General features: G+C 42.3%; 2 protein-coding genes across 7 annotated transcripts in view; both read left to right on the top strand.

Moving 5' to 3' along the window:
* The window catches only part of LOC139533032 (zinc finger protein 271-like), a 279,603-nt gene that overhangs the window by 69,609 nt on the left and 182,421 nt on the right, over positions 1-27,573 (top strand). For 5 of the 6 annotated variants that reach the window (XM_071331205.1, XM_071331201.1, XM_071331202.1 and 2 more), the window contains one exon: positions 24,294-24,539. In XM_071331205.1, coding sequence (XP_071187306.1) covers positions 24,294-24,539 — 246 coding nt within the window. Of the gene's footprint in view, positions 1-24,293; positions 24,540-25,023; positions 27,194-27,573 lie in introns of those variants that run through there. The other variant, XM_071331204.1, reaches the window with a different exon arrangement.
* LOC139533065 (zinc finger protein ZFP2-like) overlaps positions 9,178-27,573 on the top strand; it is a 316,223-nt gene continuing 297,827 nt past the window's right edge. Inside the window, exons 1-2 of the mRNA XM_071331288.1 lie at positions 9,178-10,873; positions 12,362-12,400. The gene's annotated coding sequence lies outside the window, so the exon portion shown is untranslated. The remainder of the gene's footprint in view (positions 10,874-12,361; positions 12,401-27,573) is intronic.

Here is a 27,573-nt window from a genome sequence, read left to right on the forward strand (position 1 = left end):
GAGGAATAGAAGGATGAGTACAACCCCAAGAACACCATCCCAACCGTGAAGCATGGAGGTGGAAACATCATTCTTTGGGGCTGCTTTTCTGCAAAGGGGACAGGACGACTGCACCGTATTGAGGGGAGGATGGATGGGGCCATGTATCGCGAGATCTTGACCAACAACCTCCTTCCCTCAGTAAGAGCATTGAAGATGGGTCGTGGCTGGGTCTTCCAGCATGACAACGACCCGAAACACACAGCCAGGGCAACTAAGGAGTGGCTCCGTAAGAAGCATCTCAAGGTCCTGGAGTGGCCTAGCCAGTCTCCAGACCTGAACCCAATAGAAAATCTTTGGAGGGAGCCGAAAGTCCGTATTGCCCAGCGACAGCCCCGAAACCTGAAGGATCTGGAGAAGGTCTGTATGGAGGAGTGAGCCAAAATCCCTGCTGCAGTGTGTGCAAACCTGGTCAAGAACTACAGGAAACGTATGATCTCTGTAATTGCAAACTAAGGTTTCTGTACCAAATATTCAGTTCTGCTTTTCTGATGTATCAAATACTTATGTCATGCAATAAAATGCAAATTAATTACTTAAAAATCATACAATGTGATTTTCTGGATTTTTGTTTTAGATTCCTTCTCTCACAGTTGAAGTGTACCTATGATAAAAATTACAGACCTCTACATGCTTTGTAAGTAGGAAAACCTGCAAAATCGTCAGTGTATCAAATACTTGTTCTCCCCACTGTACATAGGTGTACAGAGTAGAGGTCGACCGATTTTATGATTTTTCAACACCGATACCGATTATTGGAGGACCAAAAAAAGCCGATTCCGATTAATCGAACGATTAAAAACATATATATAATAATAATACAAAAAAATATATATAAAATATTTTTTTGTAATAATGACAATTACAACAATACTGAATTAACACTTATTTTAACTTAATATAGTACATAAATAAAATCAATTTAGCCTCAAATAAAATGAAACATGTTCAATTTCGTTTAAATAATGGAAAAACAAAGTGTTGGAGAAGAAAGTAAAAGTGCAATATGTGCCATGTAAAAAAGCTAACGTTTATGTTCCTTGCTTAGAACATGAGAACATATGAAAGCTGGTGGTTCCTTTTAACACGAGTCTTCAATATTCCCAGGTAAGAAGTTTTAGGTTGTAGTTATTATAGGAATTATAGGACAATTTCTCTCTATACCATTTGTATTTCATATACCTTTAACTATTGGATGTTCTTATAGGCACTTTAGTATTGCCAGTGTAACAGTATAGCTTCCGTCCCTCTCCTCGCTCCTACCTGGGCTCGAACCAGGAACACATCGACAACAGCCACCCTTGAAGCAGCGTTACCCATGCAGAGCAAGGGGAACAACTACTCCAAGTCTCAGAGCGAGTGACGTTTGAAACGCTATTAGCGCGCACCCCGCTAACTAGCTAGCCATTTCACATCGGTTACACCAGCCTAATTTCGGGAGTTGATATGTTTGAAGTCATAAACAGCTCAATGCTTGAAGCATTGCAAAGAGCTGTTGGCAAACGCACGAAAGTGCTGTTTGAATGAATGCTTACGAGCCTGCTGGAGCCTACCATCGCTCAGTCAGACTGCTCTATCAAATCATAGACTTAATTATAACATGTTAACACACAGAAATACGAGCCTTTGGTCATTAAAATGGTCGAATCCGGAAACTATAATTTCGAAAACAAAACGTTTATTCTTTCAGTGAAATACGGAACCGTTCTGTATTTTATCTAACGGATGGCATCCCTAAGTCTAAATATTGCTGTTACATTGTACAACCTTCAATGTTATGTACAATTCTGGCAAATTAATTACGGCCTTTGTTAGGAATAAATGGACTTCACACAGTTCGCAAAGTGCCAGGCGGCCCAAACTGCTGCATATACCCTGACTGCTTGCACGGAACGCAAGAGAAGTGACACAATTTCACTAGTTATAAGAAATTCATGTTAGCAGGCAATATTAACTAAATATGCAGGTTAAAAAAATCTATACTTGAGTATTGATTTTAAAGAAATGCATTGATTGATGGTTAGGTACACGACAGTGCTTTTTTTGCAAATGTGCTTGTTAAATTATCACCCGTTTGTCGAAGTAGGCTGTGATTCAATGAGAAATTAACAGGCACCGCATCGATTATATGCAACGCAGGACACACTAGATAAACTAGTAATATCATCAACCATGTGTTTTTAACTAGTGATTATGTGAAGATTGATTGTTTTTTATAAGATAAGTTTAATGCTAGCTAGCAACTTACCTTGGCTTCTTGCTGCCCTCGCGTAACAGGTAGTCAGCCTGCTACGCAGGCTCCTCGTGGAGTGCAATGTAAGGCAGGTGGTTAGAGCATTGGACTAGTAACCGGAAGGTTGCAAAAACGAATCCCCGAGCTGACAAGGTAAAAATATGTCGTTCTGCCCCTGAACAAGGCAGTTAACCCACCGTTCCTAGGCCGCCATTGAAAATAAGAATGTGTTCTTAACTGACTTGCCTAGTTAAATATAGGTGAAAAAAAAAAATACAGATTACCGATTGTTATGAAAACTTGAAATCGGCCCTAATAAATCGGCCATTGCGATTAATCGGTCGACCTCTAGTACAGAGGCCCATTATCAGCAACCATCACTCCTGTGTTCCAATGGAATGTTGTGTGAGCTGTCAAGGCAAGTGGTGGCTACTTTGAAGAATCTAAAATACAAGCTATTTAGAATTAACACTTTTTTTGGTTACTACATGATTCCATATGTGTTATTCCATAGTTTTGATGTTTTCACTTATTATTCAATGTAAAAAATAGTAAAAAATAAAGAAAAACCCTTGGATGAGTAGGTGTGTTCAAATGTTTCACTGGTACTGTATATAACACCAACTGACTGGTTCTTCTGATGTTCACACAGGAGACCATGTTGAGACATTCTCTACATCCAGAGAGCAACAGCAGGAAGATCACAGAGCTAAGAGGTCTCACCATTGCCCACATTGTGAGGAGATTTTCCCAATTCTATCAAAGCTGAAAATACACCTAAAAATACATACAGGACAGAATCTCTATTTCTGCACTGACTGTGGGAAGAATTTCACAACATCAAGGGCTATGACAGTTCATCAGAGAGTACACACAGGAGAGAAGCCTTACTCCTGCTCTGACTGTAGGAAGAGTTTCTCTCAATCGAGCCACCTAAAACAACATGAACATATACACACAGGAGAGAAGCCTTACTCCTGCTCTGTCTGTGGAAATAGTTTCTCTGTACGAGGACATCTAAAACAACATGAACGTATACACACAGGAGAGAAGCCTTACTCCTGCTCTGACTGTTGGAAGAGTTTCTCTCACTCAAGCCACCTAAAACAACATGAACGTATACACACAGGAGAGAAGCCTTACTCATGCTCTGACTGTGGAAAATGCTTCACACAATCGTCTCAGCTAAAAGTTCACCAGAGAACACACACAGGAGAGAAGCCTTACTCCTGCTCTGACTGTGGAAATAGTTTCTCTCACCTGGGCCACTTTAAAACACACAAACGTATACATACAGGAGAGAAGCCATACTCCTGCTCTGACTGTGGAAAATGCTTCACAACATCAACTGAGCTAAAAGTTCATCAGAGAACACACACCGGAGAGAAGCCTTGCTCCTGCTCTGACTGTGGAAAATGCTTCACAACATCAACTGAGCTAAAAGTTCATCAGAGAACACACACAGGAGAGAAGCCTTACTTCTGCTCTGACTGTAGGGCGAGTTTCTCTCAATCGAGCCACCTAAAACGACATGAACGTATACACACAGGAGAGAAGCCTTACTACTGCTCTGACTGTGGAAAATGTTTTAAATCATCAGCTGAGCTAAACGGTCATCAGAGAACACACACAGGAGAGAAGCCTTTCTTCTGCTCTTACTGTGGCAAGAGCTTCTCCCGATTGGGCAATGTAAAAATACACCAACGTCTACACACTTGAGATCTCAGACCAGCTGAGATTAGTCACTCCACTTAATTCTCATCTCATAAAATAATTGGCAATGTTGAATTGGATCAAATGAAGAAAGTGTAGAACACTCTATTGTAATCCTATAGTTTCTCACTGTGAGAGAACTGTGCAGAGGAAAGGGAGCGTCATAGAATGTTAGCCTCTCTTTACTGATCAGACATCTTGTCAGTTTTGCTGTGTTTTTTTAGCCTGCGGGAAAGCACCGAGCAACAGACGGATGTTGGACCATCGAAGAGGTGCAAATATGGTGAGAACTACATTGATTTGGGGTTCACTTATATTGGGAATAGTGCCTTTCCTCAGCCACAGTGTGTTTATATCTCACAACTCGATGAAACCTTCACTCTTGCGCAGACATTTAGAAACAAAACATGCCAATTTGAAAAATAAGCCACAGGAGGTTTTTGAGCGAGAGTTGAGACTACTTTTGAGTAGTAAGACATGTATAAAAGCAGCAGATACCATTAATAAGAAGGGGCTAGAAGCGTCTTATATGGTGAGCTACCGAGTGGCTAGGACAGGCAAGCTCCATACTATTGTGGAGTACTCCATTTTTCTTGCTTCCGCGGATATGGCTGGGACAATGCTGGGGGAAAATGGCCAAAAAAGTATACCGTTTAATGACGCATCAGTGACATGGCAGATGTTTTGAAACAATTACTGCTTCGCATACAAGCCAGTGAATTCAGCTGGATGAGTCAACAGACGTGGCGGGCCTGGCACAGCTCCTGGTATATGTCTGTTACGTTTTTGGCGGGTCAATTAAGGAAGACATCCTCTTCTGCAAACCACTGGAAACCAGAACAACAGGATATCTTTAAAAAGTACTGGACAACTTTGTGACATCAAATGGACTTTGGTGGTCAAGATGTGTTGGTATCTGTACTGATGGCGCGAAAGCCATGACAGGGAGACATAGTGGAGTGGTAACACGCGTGCAAGCAGTTGCTCCCGACACTACTTGGGTACACTGCAGCATCCACCGAGAGGCTCTTGCTGCCAAGGGAATGCCTGACAGCTTGAAAGACGTTTTGGGCACTACAGTGAAAATGGTGAACTTTGTTAACATGGACAACACACAGATATTTTCATCATTGTATGATTTTGTGCAAATGAACTCAAGCTTACGGACAAATGTCAAATGTGATCTAGCGAAGCACCTGAGTGAGTTTGGTGTGCAAATACGCAGGTACTTTCCTGAAACGGATGACACAAACTGGAGTTGTTATCCCTTTCATGCCCTGCCTCCAGTCCACTTACCGATATCTGAACAAGAGAGCCTCATCAAAATTGCAACAAGCGGTTCTGTGAAAATTTAATTTAATCAGAAGCTACTGCCAGATTTCTGGATTGGGCTGCGCTCAGAGTATCCTGCCTTGGCAAATCGCGCCGTTAAGACACTGATGCCCTTTGCAACCACATACCTATGTGAGAGTGGATTCTCGGCCCTCACTAGCATGACAACTAAATACAGGCACAGACTGTGTGGAAAAGGATTTAAGACAGAGACTCTCTCCAATAAAACCCAACATTGCAGAGTTATGTGCATCCTTTCAAGCACACCCTTCTCATTAACTTGTGGTGAGTTATTCACAATTTTCAATGAATAAGTAAGGTTTTATATGTAAGATGGCTAAATAAAGAGCCAAATTTATTATTATTATTTGTGCCCTGGTCCTATAAGAGCTCTTTGTCACAACCAGGCTCGTGGGAAGTGACAAACTCACACTCATTCTTATGTTTAATAAATGTATATTTTGTGTGTGTGTGTGACAGGCTTACAATATTTGAGAGTGCGCTGACCCTGTTGCTAGAGGGGGTACGCAGCTGGAGGTTGAATGTTTGAAGGGTTACGGGACTATAAACATTTTGGGAACCGCTGGTCTAGATAATCCCAGTTCCTGCTGTGTCATGCTGATGGGAAGACTAGGGTATGGAGAACCATGAGTACATGCACCCATGCCGTGTATCAGCATTGCAGGCTGGTGGTGATGGTGTAGGGTGTGTTTTCATGGCACACATTGGGCCCCTTGATAAAAGTGGAGCAACGTTTTAATGCCACAGGATGTCTAAACATCATTGCCAATCAGGTGCATCCCTTTATGGCAGCAATGTATCCAGCTGCAAAATTATTTTTTTCAGCAGGATTATGCCCCATGCCACAAGGCTTGTCCAGGAATGGTTCCATGGGAACCATGACAGGGAATTCAGTTTACTGCAGTGGCCTGCCAAGTCACCAGATCTCAATCCAATTGTGCATCTGTGGGAGGAGATGGAATGAGCTATTCGGAGTAGAAATCCACTCCCAGCCGACCCGACCCAACTGTGGGAAGCATTGGAGACATCATGGCCCAGCATCCCTGTGGGTTTCTTTCCACACCAGGTGGAGTCCATGGCCTGACGAATTGAGGCTGTTCTAAAGACAAAGGGGATTGCAACTCAATATTAAGATGGCGTTCCTAATGTTTTGTACACTCAGTGCCAAAGAAAATTATTCAGACCCCTGGACTTTTTCCACATTTTGTTACAAAAATTCCTCAATCTACACACAAAGCCCATAATGACAAATTTAAAACAGTTTTAGATTTTTGGGGGGGCAAATAATAAATAAGTATTCATACCGTTTACTATGGAGACTCAATTGTTCTCAGGTGCATCCTGTTTCCATTAAGTATCCTTGTGATGTTTCAACAACTTGATTGGAGTCCATTTGGTAAATTCAATTCAAACAGGCACACACCAGTCTATATAAGGTCCCACAGTTGACAGTGCATGTCAGAGCATAGTGAAGCATGGTGGTGACAGCATCATGCTGTGGGTATGTTTTTCAACGGCAGGGACTGGGAGACTAGTCAGGATCAAGGGAAAAGTTGAACGGGGCAAAGTACAGAGAGATCCTTGATGAAAACCTGCTCCACAGTTCTCAGGACCTCACACTGGTCCACTTTCCAACAGGACAACGACCCTAAGCACACAGCTAAGACAATGTTTGCAAAAAAACCTGGTTTTACGTTGTAATTTTGGGGTGTTTTGTGTAGATTGATGAGGGGGAAAACGATTGAATACATTTTATAATAATGCTGTAACGTAACAAAGTGGGAAAAAGTCAAGGGGGTTGAATACTTTTTGAATGCACTGTATCAGATCAGTTTTCAGCATTAGTTTCGGTGGATTATTTTTACATTACCAAAAACGTTTTGTTTAATGATAGACAGGCTATGAATTGACTAGTGTTTATTAAATTGTCTTTTAATGCTAGATTCATTGTTTTAGTCATTGATTAATTTATTTTAATAACTGTTGAAGTTAATTGATATGTTTGTACATTAATTTGTTCTGGGCAACATCTTCTCTTGTGTATAGTTTTAAATGAAACAAACTGTTTTAAATGATATGGTGTCAACCAAAATTGATCACATTCTCACAAACAAATGGCCTACACTGTGTATATACAATTGTTGACATCTGATGGTCATTCTTATGGTGGGTTGCAAAATGCAGGATCCTTCCTAGTTGAACCCACCAGAGGGGGACTGTCATGACGGTCCTGTGAGGATCAGGTTACAGTGGATCCCGGTTCTACAGAGAGATCTCTCCCTCCCGAAGACGGGGAGAAGTATAGAGGGATTGATGGGGGGGTTTATGACCTCACGCCTTACGATGGGTAACAGCCCAACTCCATTCTGTTCTCTAATGTGTGAGACTGGAATGTCTGTGTGCATTAGGAAGAGTTTACATCCCAAAACTACAGAACATCAAATAAATGGACTTTGGGACATGTATATTTGATCAGCCAAATGGTGGAAACAATGATGGATAGAATATGAAAATGAATGTCTATTCTATGATGTTCTTAAAAGTTAGTTGAGGATGTTATAACGAGAACATTAACTTGAAGAGTTTTCATAATGTATATGTGATGTTGACATACTTTGTGTAGAAAATATGCAGATGAAAGAGAATGTTTTGGTGATAAGAGTGATTTTAGTTGTCTAAACGAGATCATAGTAAATCCTAATACTTTGCATTGTAACTAGCTACGCCCCAGGGAACCCAGAGAGTGTGTCATAAAGATGGAAACGCCCCTTTCTACTCTAGGGTATAAAACATGAGTTAAGAATTTACATATCAGACTAAGTTGACCACACGCTGCAGCCGAGGTCTACCCCCGAAATGCAACACGAGGTTGAAGATAAAGTAAATCTCTGAACAATCAAGTTTGTGGTGGAGTAGCTATTCTAAGTACTGTATCTAGGAAGTTGAATATAAGCAGAACCATCCGGCTATTCTTTTCAAGTCACCGGTTGTTTACATGGCCCTCATGGTCTACATGGCCCAACGTTTACCCACGTTGGAAAATCAGAGACTAACACCTGAAGACGAATGAACAAGGCGTTGGCCAAACTTTTCCCACTAAGCGGAACTCGACCCACAAAGAGATACCCAACGGAGACCTTCAACACGTAAATACATGCATTACACTTTTTACCCATAACGGGGGCAGTTCAGGGCAAGGTGTTAGGGCTGAAACTAAGCATAGTTTACAAATGTATCCAAGTGTATCTCTGTCTTGTCTGTCTTGTCTGTCTTGTCTGTCTGTCTGTCAATCAATCAATCAATCAATAAAACTCCATCTTGTGTTGGTCCACTAGGGACCTGTTGCCATTGTATGAAGTTTTAACCAATAACCTAGACTGTTTGTGTATATGTTATCATTTAACTGGTTAGTAAAAAAAATAAACAACTCAATTTGTGTGGTACGGAATAATTAGTGAGACCCTGGTTTGTGCAGATTTACTAATTATGAGACGGAAATGAATTAATTGGTGACTGCTATGAAATCTATATAATCTTTGAGTTAATTTGGGAAACGGTAACTCGTTAACCTCTCTGGGGCAGGTGGGACGCAATCGTTTTGACATTCTTCTTTGTATTACACTTTAAAAAAGTCTTGATAATTACAAAATATTTAATGCACCTGTTTAAAAAGAGTCAAATACATGGAAACTATATACATACTAGATGTGCATAAGCCATTTGATACTTTCTTTACACAAAATACAGTCGTCTCTTAGTATTGTGTCATTAACACCACAACAAGCAAATTACATGACAATAACCTTTTTTTCAAAAGTTTGTACTTGGTTACCATGGATATGAATAGTGACAGTGGAGCACATGGATGTCATGGAGTCTATTTGGTCGTTACCAAATAGGCTATAATTTCATCAAATTATGTTATTTTTTGAAATTATGTTTTAATTATGTGTATTTCGGGTACATTGTATGCTAGCTGTTCAACTGGAGTTAGCATGCTAGAATCCCTGCTATTTATGACCAAATGTCGTAAAATTGTCACCACATAATGAACTGTGATGGTAAAGGCAGAATGTATTAGTTCATACATTTTTATTTGCCGTAAGACCTGAAAAGACAAACAAATGACATATATGATCATGGTTCAGTTGAAATTGAACACTAAATAAGACCATTACATGTTGTATTATGTTAGGATGGTTGAGTGATTTTGATGTCTATTCATGTGACTTACTATGGTTATTATTGGGTTAGGGTTAAATATCAACATTTAGACATGACAACTCACTACCGAGTTACTGGGTTATTACAGGCTGACTAAACCGCCGCTAATGTGGGAGTTAATGTAATGTATGCTGAGAAAACATAGGAACAATAATTACATTAACAGGAAGTAGAGATGATGTCATCTAGTGTATTTGTTGCTTCTGTGCAATACAACATGCCAATGATTACATTAAGTTAATGTACATGACTACATTAGCTGAGGTCATAATTGCATTTGTTACATCTGGACATACTAATGACAGGGGTAAGCGGAGAGAGGATGGTAGCAAAAATGACCAACATATGAAACATGGAGTATACAAACATTAGCTATATTTGGATCAAAACAGACGGACAATTTTGGGCGAAATAAAGTCCATGATGGATGGACCTGATATAGCTGAAAATTCACCGTCCGTGGACGTCGCCACTGATGGCAAAGCCAGCGTGAAATTCCCCTTTAACCTGTAGATGTTGGCTTTTTTCAATGCAGGTTTCTACATGCAGGAGTTAGTCCGTAGCGTGTTGTGTCTGGTTTTGGTAGTGCTGTTCGAGTCTGATGGCTCCAAGTTGAGTGAAGTTGGTAAGAATTGAATGGAAGACGGAGACAACGAAAAATGGAGCAAACAGACCAAAAGTTGTAAATGAACATCGGTTTCTTATGGAGCGCGATTCATCAACAATTATGTATTGTTGGGAGATCATCTGAGGTCAGGAAGATGGTAAAGGAGGCATTAGGAAAGGTAGAGTCAGTCAGAGTGACCAGTAGTGGTTTTGGTTTGATGCGTCTCAGAAGAGCTGAAGGAGAGAGCATTGTTTTTCGGAGCAGGGCACCGATAAAATGTGTTATATCTGGAGTTTCGTTGGAAGAGTGAAGAGTGTCTGCCTACTCATGTGATGCTGCGATATGTAAGATACGCAGTGAGAGCGATTGTGAATAAACCACTGCAGTTATGAAATTGATAAAAGAATGGCCATGTTTCAAAGTGTGTGCCCACTGAATATTTTTGGTATTTATTAGGATCCCCATTAACCACTGCAAAAGTATCAGAATTGTTCACTTCTCTCATTGACTTCTCAAACCCCGGCTTGGTCCGCTTCACAAGTTCTCTGAAGTCTCGCGTTGTTTGCGTCTCTGGGTTTAGAAACTGGTTGTGGGGGAACAGGAAGTTCCGCGCAGGCGCACATCATTCTTCACAATAAAGGACACGCCAGAATTGTGCAGTCGAGACGACAACTTCTGTGTACGTTTCAAATGTATTACTACTGGTATGTAATAGCACGTTTTAATATCGAAAGAACATGTCATAACATGCTAGGTAACAAATACGTCAAGTTATCACGTTTGGTTAAAAAAAAAAATGGGCTAAACCGCGTGAGTGAACGTGATCACTTTTTTTTTTTTTTTACAAGTGACATAGATACTCTGGGTTAGTCTGAGTGGATGTATATCATTTCGTCAAGGTAATTTCATAAAGGATAAAATAATTTGTGTAGTTTTAGTTTTATTCCCCTTTTGCATTAGAGTGTTGGGCCAAATAATTTGAGATTTCTGGGTTCGTTTTACATGTCGTTGTTGGTTTTGTGTAACGTTAAAATTCACGAGCTGGTAAAATGGCGGCTCCCACTCGGTCTGCATCAACGGACTTCAGTCCAGGCAGTGAGGGTGCAGCAGAGAGAGACCATTTTACGGTTGCACCACCATTTTGGAGCTAAATGTAATGATTAGCAGTTTTCAACATGTGAACTAATATTGAGACATTCAGTTGTTTCTGTCTATCTATAAATGTTACTATGGTGTGAACGGAAATACTATTGGTTTTTGATTGAAATAATACAGTGAAGACAAGTTTATTCCGGAAAATAGTACATAGTGCTGCCTAAAACATACTGCAACCTTGTACTAAATGTTTTTTGAGTCATTTATGTGAATTCAGAAATCTACTATAGATTAAGTTCTGTAGCCTAATTTAAACTGTATACTTTGTCTAATGTGAATGAATTCATGTTTTGTTGTCAGTGCTTAGCTATCAGATCTATTGAAATTAGATCAGTGCTTGAATTGGGCAGGAGCTCACCGGAGCTGAGTACCAGCACCTCAAATTTCTACTGCTTGAGCTCATGTTCCTCTTATAGAGAATAAATAAAGTGCCAGAACTGTCAAGAGTAACTTTTGTATCCGTTTCTCTTTATTACTACAGACCGACTCAGATTAAGCCTGAGGCTGGTAACATCAACAGTGAGGACAAACCCAACCTGCCTCTTATTGGGAATTTTCCAGTAAATGTGTGCACATTATACATCTTAGAGTAGTCAGCAGAATAAGTGCACTCTATATGTGTGTCTAGGTCATTAGGCACCATTAAACATGCACCTGTCTTGAGAGTGGGTGTGTCTGTTTATTTTTTAACCAATGCTATGGCTTCATGTTTACTGTTGCTATGGTTATGCCAGGAATGGAATCTATGCCCTACATTCACCTGTCTTGGGAGTGTGCATATCTGTCTATTTTTGTACCATTGCTATGAATGGAATCTATGCTCTAATGTGAAACCAAGCTAAAGTTAGTGCAAGGCAAAAAGATAAGGGTGGCTAAATGCCAGAGGGGATGAATCATTAACATAAAGAGGAGTCACTTATGTGTGTGACGTAAGGAGGAAAACTATAAAAACGTGTATGCCAAGGCTGGAAAGACACTTGCTTCATGAACCAGCTCGGGTTCTATTACTTTCTAATAAAGTCTTTTTGAACTCACAGGCTCCGGTATTTCCACGACACTCTCCTTCCACACTGAGTCAACCTACAGTCACTGGGTCCTGATTGTGACAGTGGAGCCCAGTTTGCACTGCAGGATCCAGAGATGACATCAGTGAAGCTGGAAGACTGCAGTCAAACACTGGAGCTTAATGTCAACATTAAAGATTAAGAAGTGGAGGAGAAGATTGGAAAATCTGTTTCTCATGGTAAGAGCAGGTTCTAAATTTGTGTTATTCATATCAACTTCACACGGTGCATGAATAGTTACTGTAGAACTGTTTCAATGAGAAGGTAGATGTTATTTCATGCTACTGACTAGGGATACACAATATATCGGTGAACATATCAGATGTCTAGTTTAACGCTGATGTGCAAAACCGATGTCAAAGCTGACGTAAATACTTACCTATATAACGTAGGTACAGGACGTAATGAACTTGCGTAAAATTTTGCGACACAGCATTCCTATCCCTAGCCCACCATGTCTGCTGTGTGGATCGAGCAGTTGTTTGAAAGAGTAAGAACATTTCAGCCGAGACAACTCAAAGGCAAAATCCATTAAAGCCAAGAAATGGAATTCATTGCCCTTGACAATCAACCGTTCTCTGTCGTGGGTGATGTTGGCTTTCGCCGACTGGTCAAGCACCAGTACACACTAACGTAAACTGACCCCATTCCGTACAAATGTGCGCAACCGCAACATTCAAACGAGGCTACAAAGAAAACTAATGGGACTGTAGCGACTGTGTTGACTTCAAAATCGGGGGTGTGAACTACGTTTCTATTCAAGCGTTGATCGACATGGTAATGGCTCTATAGTATTGGAGAAAAGCTGAAAAAACGGACACTCCGTTACATCGTGACGTGTCATGCCGTAACGTACAGCACGCGTAAAGCAACTATTTCTGTCTTACAATCTCTCTCCACCAGGTGTAGCACTTCTCTCATCGTTTAAAAACAAGAAATGGACAGTGACGGGGTAAGGGGGGATACCTAGTCATTTTTTTGCGTCATCTTTGCATGCGATCATCATTCTCAAAGCCGCTGTTTACTTCTAAGATCACTTTAGCACCGCCCTAAAAACCCTATTCAAATTCGACACAAACCTTCAAATTGTGCTTTACAATGGTATTGACATTACAGTTGATCTGGAAGTATTACGTTTTTGGGGAGCTAAAATAAGGGCAATTGTACGGACCAAGGCAATGTACGAGTTTACGTGAGTTAACGTTAGCACCAATACAACCAGCCTGAAAACAATAGCTAGGTTGCCACTTGTTGTTCGCCTATTGAAATTGAACTTCAGTTCTTGAAAATAAACAGTTAGCCAGCTACTTAACCCTGTTGCCCAAAGCTTCCGTTATAAGCAGCCAACTAGCTTCATCTGGCTAGTGACGCTCGACCGGACCGGGTTATGTGCTGTGAAGCTAGCCACAATAAGGATTAGCACAAAAGTGGAATTTGCTGTTTGTTTTCAAAATAAAAGTATGTCATTGACAGTGATGCAAATGAATACAAATAGTAGAATTATGCCCTACCTTGACTTTGAAGGCTAACTGCAAATTCCACTATTGTGGTTAATCCTTATTGTGGCTAGTTTCACATAGATGGGTCCGACCACCATTAATCAAATAAGAACTGTCTTATAAATTAGGGTTAATTTAGATGATGACACCTAGCTATATAGTTAGCTACCTGACTATAGCTACTGAAACAGATAATGTCGGTTTGCGATGTTTTTGGGGAAGAACATTGTTTGCATCCATGAGTTAGCTAGCTTTTTTTATGACCAGCATCATAGCATACGTATTGATGAATCGTTGACATATGAAATGTGATTGTGTAATCAATGTGTAATAACTACGTAAAAAATGTATGACCGCGTAAAATTATTATGTGACGGGCAGTCATATTCAGGTCCTGATTGGTCAACAAGCTTATTTTTTGACACGCAAAGACCCAAACGGCATTCCATAGAAATCCTGGTTGAGAATGAAACGACTGAACAAATGAACAAGGAAACAGCACAGCAAGTAAGTGAGGAAATAGGTTTTGATTATGTTTTATTGGTAATGGGGACGTATGGAAATGCCAACAAAATAACTTTTTGGTGTGTTTGTGTAACCTTTTATTTAACTAGGCAAGTCAGTTAACTTCTTCTGGCTGCAAGCCCGACGTCGGTACACTTATGACAACAGCCAGCTCAAGTGCAGGGCGCGAAATTCAAAATATATTTTTTTAGAAATATTTAACTTTCACACATTAACAAGTCCAATACAGCATTTGAAAGATAAACATCTTGTGAATCCAGCCAACATGTCCGATTTTTTAAATGTTTTACAGCGAAAACAGCACGTATATTTATGTTAGCTCACCACCAAATACAAAAAAGGACAGACATTTTTCACAGCACAGGTAGCATGCACAAAGCCAACCTAACTAACCAAGAACCAACCAATCTAACCAAGAAACAACTTCATCAGATGACAGTCTTATAACATGTTACACAATAAATCTATGTTTTGTTCGAAAAATGTGCATATTTGAGCTATAAATCAGTTTTACATTGCGGCTACCATCACAGCTACCGTCAGAAATAGCACCGAAGCAGCCAGAGTAATTACAGACACCAACGTCAAATACCTAAATACTCATCATAAAACATTTCTGAAAAATACATGGTGTACAGCAAATGAAAGACAGGCATCTTGTGATTCCAGCCAATATTTCCGATTTCTTAAGTGTTTTACAGCGAAAACACAATATAGCATTATATTAGCTTACCACAATAGCCAGAAACATAAGCCATTTACCAGCAGCAAAAGTTAGCGATCGTAACAAACCAGCAAAAGATATATAATTTTTGACTAACCTTGATAAGCTTCATCAGATGACAGTCCTATAACATCAGGTTATACATACACTTATGTTTTGTTCGAAAATGTGCATATTTAGAGCTGAAATCAGTGGTTATACATTGTGCTAACGTAGCATCTTTTTCCCACAACGTCCGGATATTTTTCTGACACTCACATATTCTGACCAAATAACTATTCATAAACATTACTAAAAAATACACGTTGTATAGGAAATGATAGATACACTAGTTCTTAATGCAATCGCCGTGTTAGAATTCTAAAAATAACTTCATTACGATATGCAGTTTACGTTATGGCGAGAGCGTGCCCAAAATCTGTGCGCAAACTACTAGTTCACATGTTCGACAGATATATGAAATAGCATCATAAAATGGGTCCTACTTTTGATGACCTTCCATCAGAATGTTGTACAAGGGGTCCTTTGTCAAGAACAATCGTTGTTTGGATTTAGAATGTCCTCTTCTCCAGTCAATTAGCACGGAAAGCTAGCAAAGTGGCACGAAGCTCTCCTTCGTGAACAAACGCAGACAAAGCAACACGCCTAACGTCCCGAAAAAATGTCAATAATCTAATAAAACTATATTGAAAAAACATACTTTACGATGATATTGTCACATGTATCAAATAAAATCAAAGCCGGAGATATTAGTCGTCTATAACGACAGCTTTACAGAAGGCAATACCAGGTCCCTTCTCGCGCGTTCCAGGAAACAGGAAATTGGGGTCACGTCATGCCAAGAGCTTTTATTCGACCCCAGATGAAGTTATACACTCAATTTCTTCTCTCACTGCCTGTCGACGTCTAGTGGAAGACGTATGAAGTGCATGTATACTATTAAATATCAAGGACATTTATAGGCAGGCCCTAGAACAGAGCATCGATTTCAGATTTTCCACTTCCTGTCAGGAAGTTTGCTGCAAAATGAGTTCTGTTTTACTCACAGATATAATTCAAACGGTTTTAGAAACTAGAGAGTGTTTTCTATCCAATAGTAATAATAATATGCATATTGTACGAGCAAGAATTGAGTACGAGGCCGTTTGAAATGGGCACCTTTATCCAAGTTACTCAATACTGCCCCTGCAGCCAGAAGAAGTTAATAACAAATTCTAATTTACAATGATGGCCTACCCCGGCCAAACCCGGACGACGCTAGGCCAGTTGTGCGCCGCCCAAACACGGCCGGATGTGATACCGCCAGGATTTGAACCAGGGACTGTAGTGACGCCTCTTGCACTGAGATGCTGTGCCTTAGACTCCTGTGTCCATATTTGTGTGTGTGTTAACTATTTAACTGTACTAAAATGCATAAAAGGCCGCAAAAAATGTCAATATCGGGTATCGGTAGCTGTTTTTTTTTTGTCAAGGAAAATATCGGATATCGGTATGGGCCAAAAATGTCATATCGGTGCATCACTACTACTGACACTTGCATGGTTTGACACCAGTATTGTCAGCATTTGTTTTATTCACTTGGCTATCTGGAGTGTTCAGAGAGTAGACTAAAGAAGTGAAGGAGACAAACTGCAAGTGTTTTAAAGTTATATGAAATGAGTCTGTGTAGTTACTAACCTTTTGATAGTGAGTGGAGGATGATATCAAATCAAATCAAATCAAATTGTATTAGTCACATACACATGGTTAGCAGATGTTAATGCGAGTGTAGCGAAATGCTTGTGCTTCTAGTTCCGACAATGCAGTAATAACCAACAGTAATCTAACCTAACAATTCCACAACTACTACCTTACACACACACACAAGTGTAAAGGGATAAAGAATATGTACATAAAGATATATGAATGAGTGGTGGTACAGAACGGCATGGCAGATGCAGTAGATGGTATAGAGTACGGTATATACATATGAGATGAGTACTGTAGGGTATGTAAACATAAAGTGGCATAGTTTAAAGTGGCTAGTGGTACATGTATTACATAAAGATGGCAAGATGCAGTAGATGATATAGAGTACAGTATATACATATGAGATGGGTAATGTAGGGTATGTAAACATTGTATTAAGTGGCATTGTTTAAAGTGGCTAGTGGTACATTTTTACATAATTTCCATCAATTCCCATTTTTAAAGTGGCTGGAGTTGAGTCAGTATGTTGGCAGCGGCCGCTAAATGTTAGTGGTGGCTGTTTAACAGTCTGATGGCCTTGAGATAGAAGCTGTTTTTCAGTCTCTCGGTCCCTGCTTTGATGCACCTGTACTGACCTCGCCTTCTGGATGATAGCGGGGTGAACAGGCAGTGGCTTGGGTGGTTGTTGTCCTTGATGATCTTTATGGCCTTCCTGTGACATCGGGTGGTGTAGGTGTCCTGGAGGGCAGGTAGTTTGCCCCTGGTGATGCGTTCTGCAGACCTCACTACCCTCTGGAGAGCCTTACGGTTGTGGGCGGAGCAGTTGCCGTACCAGGCGGTGATACAGCCCGACAGGATGCTCTCGATTGTGCATCTGTAGAAGTTTGTGAGTGCTTTTGGTGACAAGCCGAATTTCTTCAGCCTCCTGAGGTTGAAGAGGCGCTGCTGCGCCTTCTTCACAACGCTGTCTGTGTGGGTGGACCAATTCAGTTTGTCCGTGATGTGTACACCGAGGAACTTAAAACTTTCCACCTTCTCCACTACTGACCCGTCGATGTGGATAGGGGGGTGCTCCCTCTGCTGTTTCCTGAAGTCCACAATCATCTCCTTTGTTTTGTTGACGTTGAGTGTGAGGTTATTTTCCTGACACCACACTCCGAGGGCCCTCACCTCCTCCCTGTAGGCCGTCTCGTCGTTGTTGGTAATCAAGCCTACCACTGTAGTGTCATCCGCAAACTTGATGATTGAGTTGGAGGCGTGCATGGCCACGCAGTCGTGGGTGAACAGGGAGTACAGGAGAGGGCTCAGAACGCACCCTTGTGGGGCCCCAGTGTTGAGGATCAGCGGGGTGGAGATGTTGTTACCTACCCTCACCACCTGGGGGCGGCCCGTCAGGAAGTCCAGGACCCAGTTGCACAGGGCGGGGTCGAGACCCAGGGTCTCGAGCTTGATGACGAGTTTGGAGGGTACTATGGTGTTAAATGCTGAGCTGTAATCGATGAACAGCATTCTCACATGGGTATTCCTCTTGTCCAGATGGGTTAGGGCAGTGTGCAGTGTGGTTGCGATTGCGTCGTCTGTGGACCTATTGGGTCGGTAAGCAAATTGGAGTGGGTCTAGGGTGTCCGGTAGGGTGGAGGTGATATGGTCCTTGACTAGTCTCTCGAAGCACTTCATGATGACGGAAGTGAGTGCTACGGGGCGGTAGTCGTTTAGCTCAGTTACCTTAGCTTTCTTGGGAACAGGAACAATGGTGGCCCTCTTGAAGCATGTGGGAACAGCAGACTGGGATAAGGATTGATTGAATATGTCCGTAAACACACCAGCCAGCTGGTCTGCGCATGCTCTGAGGACGCGGCTGGGAATGCCGTCTGGGCCTGCAGCCTTGCGAGGGTTAACACGTTTAAATGTTTTACTCACCTCGGCTGCAGTGAAGGAGAGCCCGCAGGTTTTGGTAGGGGGCCGTGTCAGTGGCACTGTATTGTCCTCAAAGCGGGCAAAAAAGTTGTTTAGCCTGTCTGGGAGCAAGACATCCTGGTCCGCGACGGGGCTGGTTTTCTTTTTGTAATCCGTGATTGACTGTAGACCCTGCCACATACCTCTTGTGTCTGAGCTGTTGAATTGCGACTCGATTTTGTCTCTGTACTGAGACTTAGCCTGTTTGATTGCCTTGCGGAGAGAATAGCTACACTGTTTGTATTCGGTCATGCTTCCGGTCACCTTGCCCTGGTTAAAAGCAGTGGTTCGCGCTTTCAGTTTCACGCGAATGCTGCCGTCAATCCACGGTTTCTGGTTTGGGAATGTTTTTATCGTTGCTGTGGGTACGACATCGTCAATGCACTTCCTAATGAACTCGCTCACCGAATCAGCATATTCGTCAATATTGTTGTTGGACGCGATGCGGAACATATTCCAATCCGCGTGATCGAAGCAGTCTTGAAGCGTGGATTCAGATTGGTCGGACCAGCGTTGAACAGACCTGAGCGCGGGAGCTTGTTGTTTGAGTTTCTGTTTGTAGGCTGGAATCAACAAAATGGAGTCGTGGTCAGCTTTTCCGAAAGGGGGGCGGGGGAGGGCCTTATAAGCGTCGCGGAAATTAGTATAACAATGGTCTAGTGTTTTTCCAGCCCTGGTAGCACAATCGATATGCTGATAGAATTTAGGGAGTTTTGTTTTTAGATTAGCCTTGTTAAAATCCCCAGCTACGATGAATGCAGCCTCAGGGTGTGTGGTTTCCAGTTTACAAAGAGTCAGATAAAGTTCGTTCAGGGCCATCGATGTGTCTGCTTGGGGGGGAATATATACGGCTGTGATTATGATTGAAGAGAATTCCCTTGGTAGATAATGCGGTCGACATTTGATTGTGAGGAGTTCTAGATCAGGTGAACAGAATGACTTGAGTTCCTGTGTGTTGTTATGATGATCACACCACTTCTCGTTAATCATAAGGCATACCCCCCCGCCCCTCTTCTTACCGGAAAGATGTTTGTTTCTGTCGGCGCGATGCATGAAGAAACCAGCTGGCTGCACCGACTCCGTTAGCGTCCCTTGAGTTAGCCATGTTTCCGTGAAGCAGAGCACGTTGCAATCCCTGATGTCTCTCTGGAATGCTACCCGTGCTCGGATTTCATCAACCTTATTGTCAAGAGACTGGACATTGGCGAGTAGTATGCTAGGGAGTGGAGCGCGATGTGCCCGTCTCCGAAGCCTGACCACGAGACCGCCTCGTTTTCCCCTTTTTCGGCGTCGCACAGGGTCGCCGGCTGGGATCAGATCCATTGTATTGGGTGGAAGGCAAAACACTGGATCCGTTTCGGGAAAGTCATATTCCTGGTAGGAACGATGATGAGTTGACGTTAATCGTATATTCAGTAGTTCCTCCCGACTGTATGTAATGAAACCTAAGATTACCTGGGGTACCGGGTAATAGGTCATAATGTTCTTGACTTATGAGATACTTTTAGAATAGTTTTATTCCCCTTTTGCATTAGAGTGTTGGGACAGTAACCGAAAGGTTGCTGGATTGAATCCCCGAGCTGACAAGGTAAAAATGTAATTCTGCCCCTGAGCAAGGCAGTTAAGCCACTGTTCCCGGGGCACCGAAGACGTGAATGTCGATTATGGCAGCCCCCTGCACCTCTCTGATTCAGAGGGGTTAGGTTAAATGCGGAAGACACATTTCAGTTGAATGCATTCAGTTGTACAACGGACTAGGTATCCCCTCTCCCATTCAGAAAAGTATTTAGACCCCTTGACTTTTTCCACGTTTTGTTACGTTACAGCCTTATTCTAAAATTGATTACATAAATAAAAGATAGAGATGTTTCTACAACTTGGAGTCCACCTGTGGTAAATTCAATTGATTGGACATGATTTGGAAAGGCACACACCTGTCTATATAAGGTCCCACATTTGACAGTGCATGTCAGAGCAAAAACCAAGCAATGAGGTCGACGGAATTGTCCGTAGAGCTCCATGAAAGGAAAAATTCACAAGCTGGTAAAATGGCGGTGCCCAGTCAGTCTGCATCAACGGACTTCAGTGCAGGCAGTGCGGGTGCAGCAGAGAGAGACAATTTTTACGGTTGCAGTACTATTTTGAAGCTAAATGTAATGATTATCGGTTCTCTACATGTGTAATAACATTCAGACACAATTGTCCGTAGAGCACCATGAAAGGATTATGTCGAGGCACGGATCTGGGGGAGGGTGCCAAAACACTTCTGCAGTGTTTATTTTATTTTTTATTTAACCTTTATTTAACTAGGCAAATTGCTTAAGAACAAATTTATTTTTTTACAATGACGGCCTAACCCGGACTAAACTGGGCCAATTGTGCGCCACTAGTTTCGGGATTAGTGGTATTGGGGTAAAGGTCATCTCAGAGATATAGCACAGTACTGAGCTCCAAAACGTTTGTATTTCAGCACATTCCTCCAGGCAATGATACAAATCAACTTTTATTTGTCACATACACATGGTTAGCAGATGTTAATGCGAGTGTAGCGAAATGCTTGTGCTTCTAGTTCCGACAATGCAGTAATATCCAACGAGTAATCTAACAATTTCACAACATCTACCTTATACACACAAGTGTAAAGGAATGAAAGAATATGTACATAAAAATATATGAATGAGTGATGGTACAGAACGGCATAGGCAAGATACAGTAGATGGTATCGAGAACAGTATATACATATGAGATGAGTACTGTAGGGTATGTAAACATATAAAAGTGGCATTGTTTAAAGTGGCTAGTGACATGTATTACATCAAGATGGCAAGATGCAGTAGATGGTATAGAGTACAGTATATACATATGAGATGAGTAATGTAGGGTATGTAAACATTATATGAAGTGGCATTGTTTAAAGTGGCTAGTGATACATTTTTTACATCCATTTTTACATTATTTAAGTGGCTGGAGTTGAGTCAGTATGTTGGCAGCAGCCACTCAATGTTAGTGATGGCTTTTTAACAGTCTGATGGCCTTGAGATAGAAGCTGTTTTTCAGTCTCTCGGTCCCTGCTTTGATGTACCTGTACTGACCTTCTGGATGATAGCGGGGTGAACAGGCAGTGGCTCGGGTGGTTGTTGTCCTTGATGATCTTTATGGCCTTCCTGTGACATCGGGTGGTGTAGGTGTGCTGGAGGGCAGGTAGTTTGCCCCCGGTGATGCGTTGTGCAGACCTCACTACCCTCTGGAGAGCCTTACGGTTGTGAGCGGAGCAGTTGCCGTACCAGGCGGTGATACAGCCCGACAGGATGCTCTCGATTGTGCATCTGTAAAAGTTTGTGAGTGCTTTTGGTGACAAGCCAAATTTTTTCAGCCTCCTGAGGTTGAAGAGGCGCTGCTGCGCCTTCTTACCACGCTGTCTGTGTGGGTGGACCAATTCAGTTTGTCCTGATGTTTACGCCGAGGAACTTAAAACTTTCTACCCTCTCCACTACTGTGCCGTCGATGTGGATAGGGGGGTGCTCCCTCTGCTGTTTCCTGAAGTCCACGATCATCTCCTTTGTTTTGTTGACATTGAGTGTGAGGTTATTTTCCTGACACCACACTCCGAGGGCCCTCCTCCCTGTAGGCCGTCTCGTCGTTGTTGGTAATCAAGCCTGCCACTGTAGTGTCGTCTGTAAACTTGATGATTGAGTTGGAGGCGTGCATGGCCATGCAGTCGTGGGTGAACAGGGAGTACAGGAGTGGGCTCAGAACGCACCCTTGTGGGGCCCCAGTGTTGAGGATCAGCGGGGTGGAGATGTTGTTACCTACCCTCACCACCTGGGGGCGGCCCGTCAGGAAGTCCAGGACCCAGTTGCACAGGGCGGGGTCGAGAACCAGGATCTCGAGCTTGATGACGAGTTTGGAGGGTACTATGGTGTTAATAAATGCTGAGCTGTAGTCGATGAACAGTATTCTCTCATAGGTATTCCTCTTGTCCAGATAGGTTAGGGCAGTGTGCAGTGTGGTTGCGATTGCGTCGTCTGTGGACCTATTGGGGCGGTAAGCAAATTGGAGTGGGTCTAGGGTGTCAGGTAGGGTGGAGGTGATATGGTCCTTGACTAGTCTCTCAAAGCACTTCATGATGATGGAAGTGAGTGCTACGGGGCGGTAGTCAATTTGGCTCAGTTACCTTAGCTTTCTTGGGAACAGGAACAATGGTGGCCCTCTTGAAGCATGTGGGAACAGAAGACTGGGATAAGGATTGATTGAATATGTCCGTAAACACACCAGCCAGCTGGTCTGCGCATGCTCTGAGGAAGAGGCTGGGGATGCCGTCTGGGCCTACAGCCCTGCGAGGGTTAACACGTTTAAATGCTTTACTCACTTCGGCTGCAGTGAAGGAGAGCCCGCAGGTTTTGGTAGCGGGCCGTGGCACTGTATTGTCCTCAAAGCGAGCAAAGAAGTTGTTTAGTCTGTCTGGGAGCAAAACATCCTGGTCCGCGACGGGGCTAGTTTTCTTTTTGTAATCTGTGATTGACTGTAGACCCTGCCACATAACTCTCGTGTCTGAGCCGTTGAATTGCGACTCTACTTTGTCTCTATACTGAGTTTTCTACATGTGTACTAATATTCAGACACCTTCAGTTGCTTCTATCTTTATCTATAAATGTTACTATGGTGTGAACGGGAAACACAATTGGTTTTAGATTAAAATAATACAGTGAAGACAAGGTTAAAACTAAACTTGTACTAAATGTTTTTTTGCTATTTATGTGAATTTGGGAAATCTACTTTAGTTTAAGTGCACTTACTTTGCGTAGACTAATTTTAAAATGTGTACTTTGTTTAATATGAATTCATGAATGTTTTGTTGTCAATGCTTAGCTACCTGATCCATTGAAATGAGATTAGTGCTTGACTTGGACAGGAGCTCACTGGAGCTGAGAACCGGCACTTCAAATGTCTACTGTTTGAGCTCATGTTCCTGTCAAGGCTTTGGGTAACTGGTGAAAAGGAGTCAGGCGCAGGAGAGTTGAGATGCGTGGACAAAGTATTTAATACACGAAAAAACACCAGTATAGAAACAATACAACGGTCCGTGAAATATACCGGTACAATGAATAAACGGGGTTCATACAAAGCTCGGCAACAAAATACCAGCCGTCAGATACAGTCATCAACATAGAACAAACACGCACACATACATGTGTGAAACAGCGGGTTAAATACTGAACATGTAATGGATCGGCGATGGCTAGTAGACCGGTGACGTCGACCGCCGAGCGCCGCCCGAACAAGGAGAGGGACCGACTTCGGCGGAAGTCTTGACAGTTCCTCTTATAGAATATTAGCTCAACAGTATTGTGGAGCTCCTGTGCCTAAATATAAACAGTACCGGCACCTATTTCAGTCCAAGTCAAGCACTGAATTAGATAATTGAACATATAATATATTTTTTGAGAATAAAGAAAGTGCCAGAACTGTCAAGACAATAACTTTTTGTGTCTGTTTCTCATTGTTACTACAGGACTAGAATTAAGTCTGAGGCCGGTAACATCAACAGTAACGACAAACCCAGCCTGCCTCTCTCCTTCCACACTGAGTCCAAACCCACAGTCACTGGGTCCTGATTGTGACAGTGGGGCCCAGTTTGCACTGCAGGATCCAGAGATGGCATCTGTGAAGCTGGAAGACTGCAGTCAAACACTGGAGCTGAATGTCAACATTAATGATGAAGAAGAGGAGGAGAAGATTGGGAAATCTGTTAATCATGGTAAGAGCAGGTTCCATCTAACTAAGTTTGTTGTTCATTCCAACTTCCCACTGTGTATGAAAAGTTGCAGTAGAACTGTTTCAATGAGAAGGTAGATGTTATTTCATGCTACTGAGACTTGCATGGTTTGACATCAGTATTGCCAGCATTTGTTTTATTAACTGAGCTATCTGGAGTGATCAGAGAGTAGACTAAAGAAGTGAAGTAGACAAACTGCCAGTGTTTTAAAGTTTTATGAAGTGAGTCTGTGTAGTTACTAACCCTTGTGATAGTGAGTGGAGGATGACACGCCCCTTTCCTGCTTTCCATGGAGTTTTTCGTGGCCACTGTGCTTCTACACCTGCATTGCTTGCTCTTTGGGGATTTTGGGTTGGTTTCTGTAAAGGACTTTGTTACAACTTTTGTAAAAAGAGCTTCATAAAATACATTTGATTGACATGTATATCACACCAATTGACTGGTTGTTCTGATATTGTTCACACAGGAGACCATGTTGAGACATTCTCTACATCCAGAGAGCATCAGCAGGAAGATCACAGAGCAAAGAGGTCTCACCACTGCCCACATTGTGAGGAGATTTTCCCATTTCTATCAAAGCTAAAAATACACCTAAAAATACACACAGGAGAAAAGCTTTACTCCTGCTCTGAATGTGGAAAATGCTTCAAAACATCAACTGCGCTAAAAGTTCATCATGGAACACACAGAGGAGAGAAGCCTTACTCCTGCTCTGACTGTGGAAAGAGTTTCTCTCATCGGGACACCTTAAAACGACATGAACATATACACACAGGAGAGAAGCCTTACTCCTGCTCTGACTGTGGGGTGAGTTTCTCTCGACTGGGCACCTTAAAAAAACATGAACGTATACACACAGGAGAGAAGCCTTACTCCTGCTCTGACTGTGGAAAGAGTTTCTCTCGACCAAGCCACCTAAAACAACATGAACGTATACACACAGGAGAAAAGCCTTACTCCTGCTCTGAATGTGGAAAATGCTTCAAAACATCAACTGACCTAAAAGCTCATCAGAGAACACACACAGGAGAGAAGCCTTACTCCTGCTCTGACTGTGGAAAGAGTTTCTCTCGACCAAGCCACCTAAAACAACATGAACGTATACACACAGGAAAAAAGCCTTACTCCTGCTCTGAATGTGGAAAATGCGTCAAAACATCAACTGACCTAAAAGCTCATCAGAGAACACACACAGGAGAGAAGCCTTACTCCTGCTCTGACTGCGGGGTGAGTTTCTCTCATCGGAACACCTTAAAACGTCATGAACATATACACACAGGAGAGAAGCCTTACTCCTGCTCTGACTGTGGAAGGAGTTTCTCTCAACTGTGCCACCTAAAAATACATGAACGTTTACACACAGGAGAGAAGCCTTACTTCTGCTCTGACTGTGGAAAAAGTTTCTCTCAACGGGGCACCTTAAAACACCATGAACGTATACACAAAGGAGAGAAGCCTTACTCCTGCTCTGACTGTGGGGCGAGTTTCTCTCGACTGGGCTCCTTAAAAAAACATGAACGTATACACACAGGAGAGAAGCCTTACTTCTGCTCTGACTGTGGAAAGAGTTTCTCTCAACTGGGTACCTTAAAACAACATGAACGTATACACACAGGAGAGAAGCCTTACTCCTGCTCTGACTGTGGTAAGAGTTTCTCTCGACCGTGCACCCTACAAAAACATAAACGTATACACACAGGAGAGACGCCTTACTCCTGCTATGACTGTGGGGCGAGTTTCTCTCGTCCGGACACCTTAAAACAACATGATTGTATACACACAGGAGAGAAGCCTTACTCCTGCTCTGACTGTGTAAAATGCTTCAAAACATCAACTGAGCTAAAAGTTCATCAGAGAACACACACAGGAGAGAAGCCTTACTTCTGCTCTGACTGTGGAAAGAGTTTCTCTCACCTGGGCACCTTAAAACACCATGAACGTATACACAAAAGAGAGAAGCCTTAGACTCCAGGGCTCTGACCAGCGATGGTATAAACCTGCAGGACCACAGGCTTTTCACCAGCTCCTCAAAATGGCTGTGGGACAAGTTTCTCTCGTCTGGACACCTTAAAATGATCTGAACATATACACACACAGGAGAGAAGCCTTACTCCTGCTCTGACTGTGGATAGAGTTTCTCTTGAATGTGCCATTTAAAAAGACACCAAGGGAAACACAAGAGAGGTGCCTTACCACTGATCTGACTTTAGAAAATGTTAAACACCAGCTGAGCTTAAAGGTCATTAGAAAAAAGACAAAGGAGAGAAGCCTTACTTCTGCTCTCAATGTGGCAAGAGTTTTTCCCAATTGGGCAATTTTAAAACACACCAACGGACGGATACACACTTGAGAGAAGCCTTATCACTGCACTGACTGTGGGAAGAGATTCTACAGATTGGGCCGTTTAAAAAGACATCAATGTATACATAGAGGAGAGAAGCCTCATCAGTTCTCTCAGACCAGCTAAGATTAGACACTCCACTTAATTCTCATGTCATTAAATAATTGGCAACGTTGAATTGGATCAAATGAAGAAAGTGGAGAACACTATTGTAATCCTATAGTTTCTCACTGTGAGAGAACAATGCAGAGGAAAGGGAGCGTTATAGAATGTTAGCCTCTCTTTACTGATCAGTGTGCACTTTATCAGTTTTGGCGTGAGAGAGAGACGGCACACGTCAAACGTTTGATTTATGATCCTATGTCCAGATGGCGTGTGCATGCCCATATTTGGGCATCCGGCAGGACATCCTGCGGGAAGTGATCACGTGGTTATGCCCATATATGGGCATCCCGTTCCTGTTCTCACGCCTTAGAGTGAGTGCGGCAATATTTATATAATGCCTTTGAAGTTGTCATGATGATTGATGTCTAGGGACCTCTTTGAACTGGGGGGGGGATGAACATTTCAAAGAGTTTGACCCCCCACCCCCTGTTTTATTGACCTTAGGGTTGTTGTCTATGAAACACGAATGTCCTTGAGTATTGGGGTTGGCAGACGCCTTATACATAAAGC

The sequence above is a fragment of the Salvelinus alpinus genome, chromosome 10 (assembly GCF_045679555.1).
Source record: "Salvelinus alpinus chromosome 10, SLU_Salpinus.1, whole genome shotgun sequence".
Taxonomy (NCBI): Eukaryota; Metazoa; Chordata; class Actinopteri; order Salmoniformes; family Salmonidae; genus Salvelinus; species Salvelinus alpinus.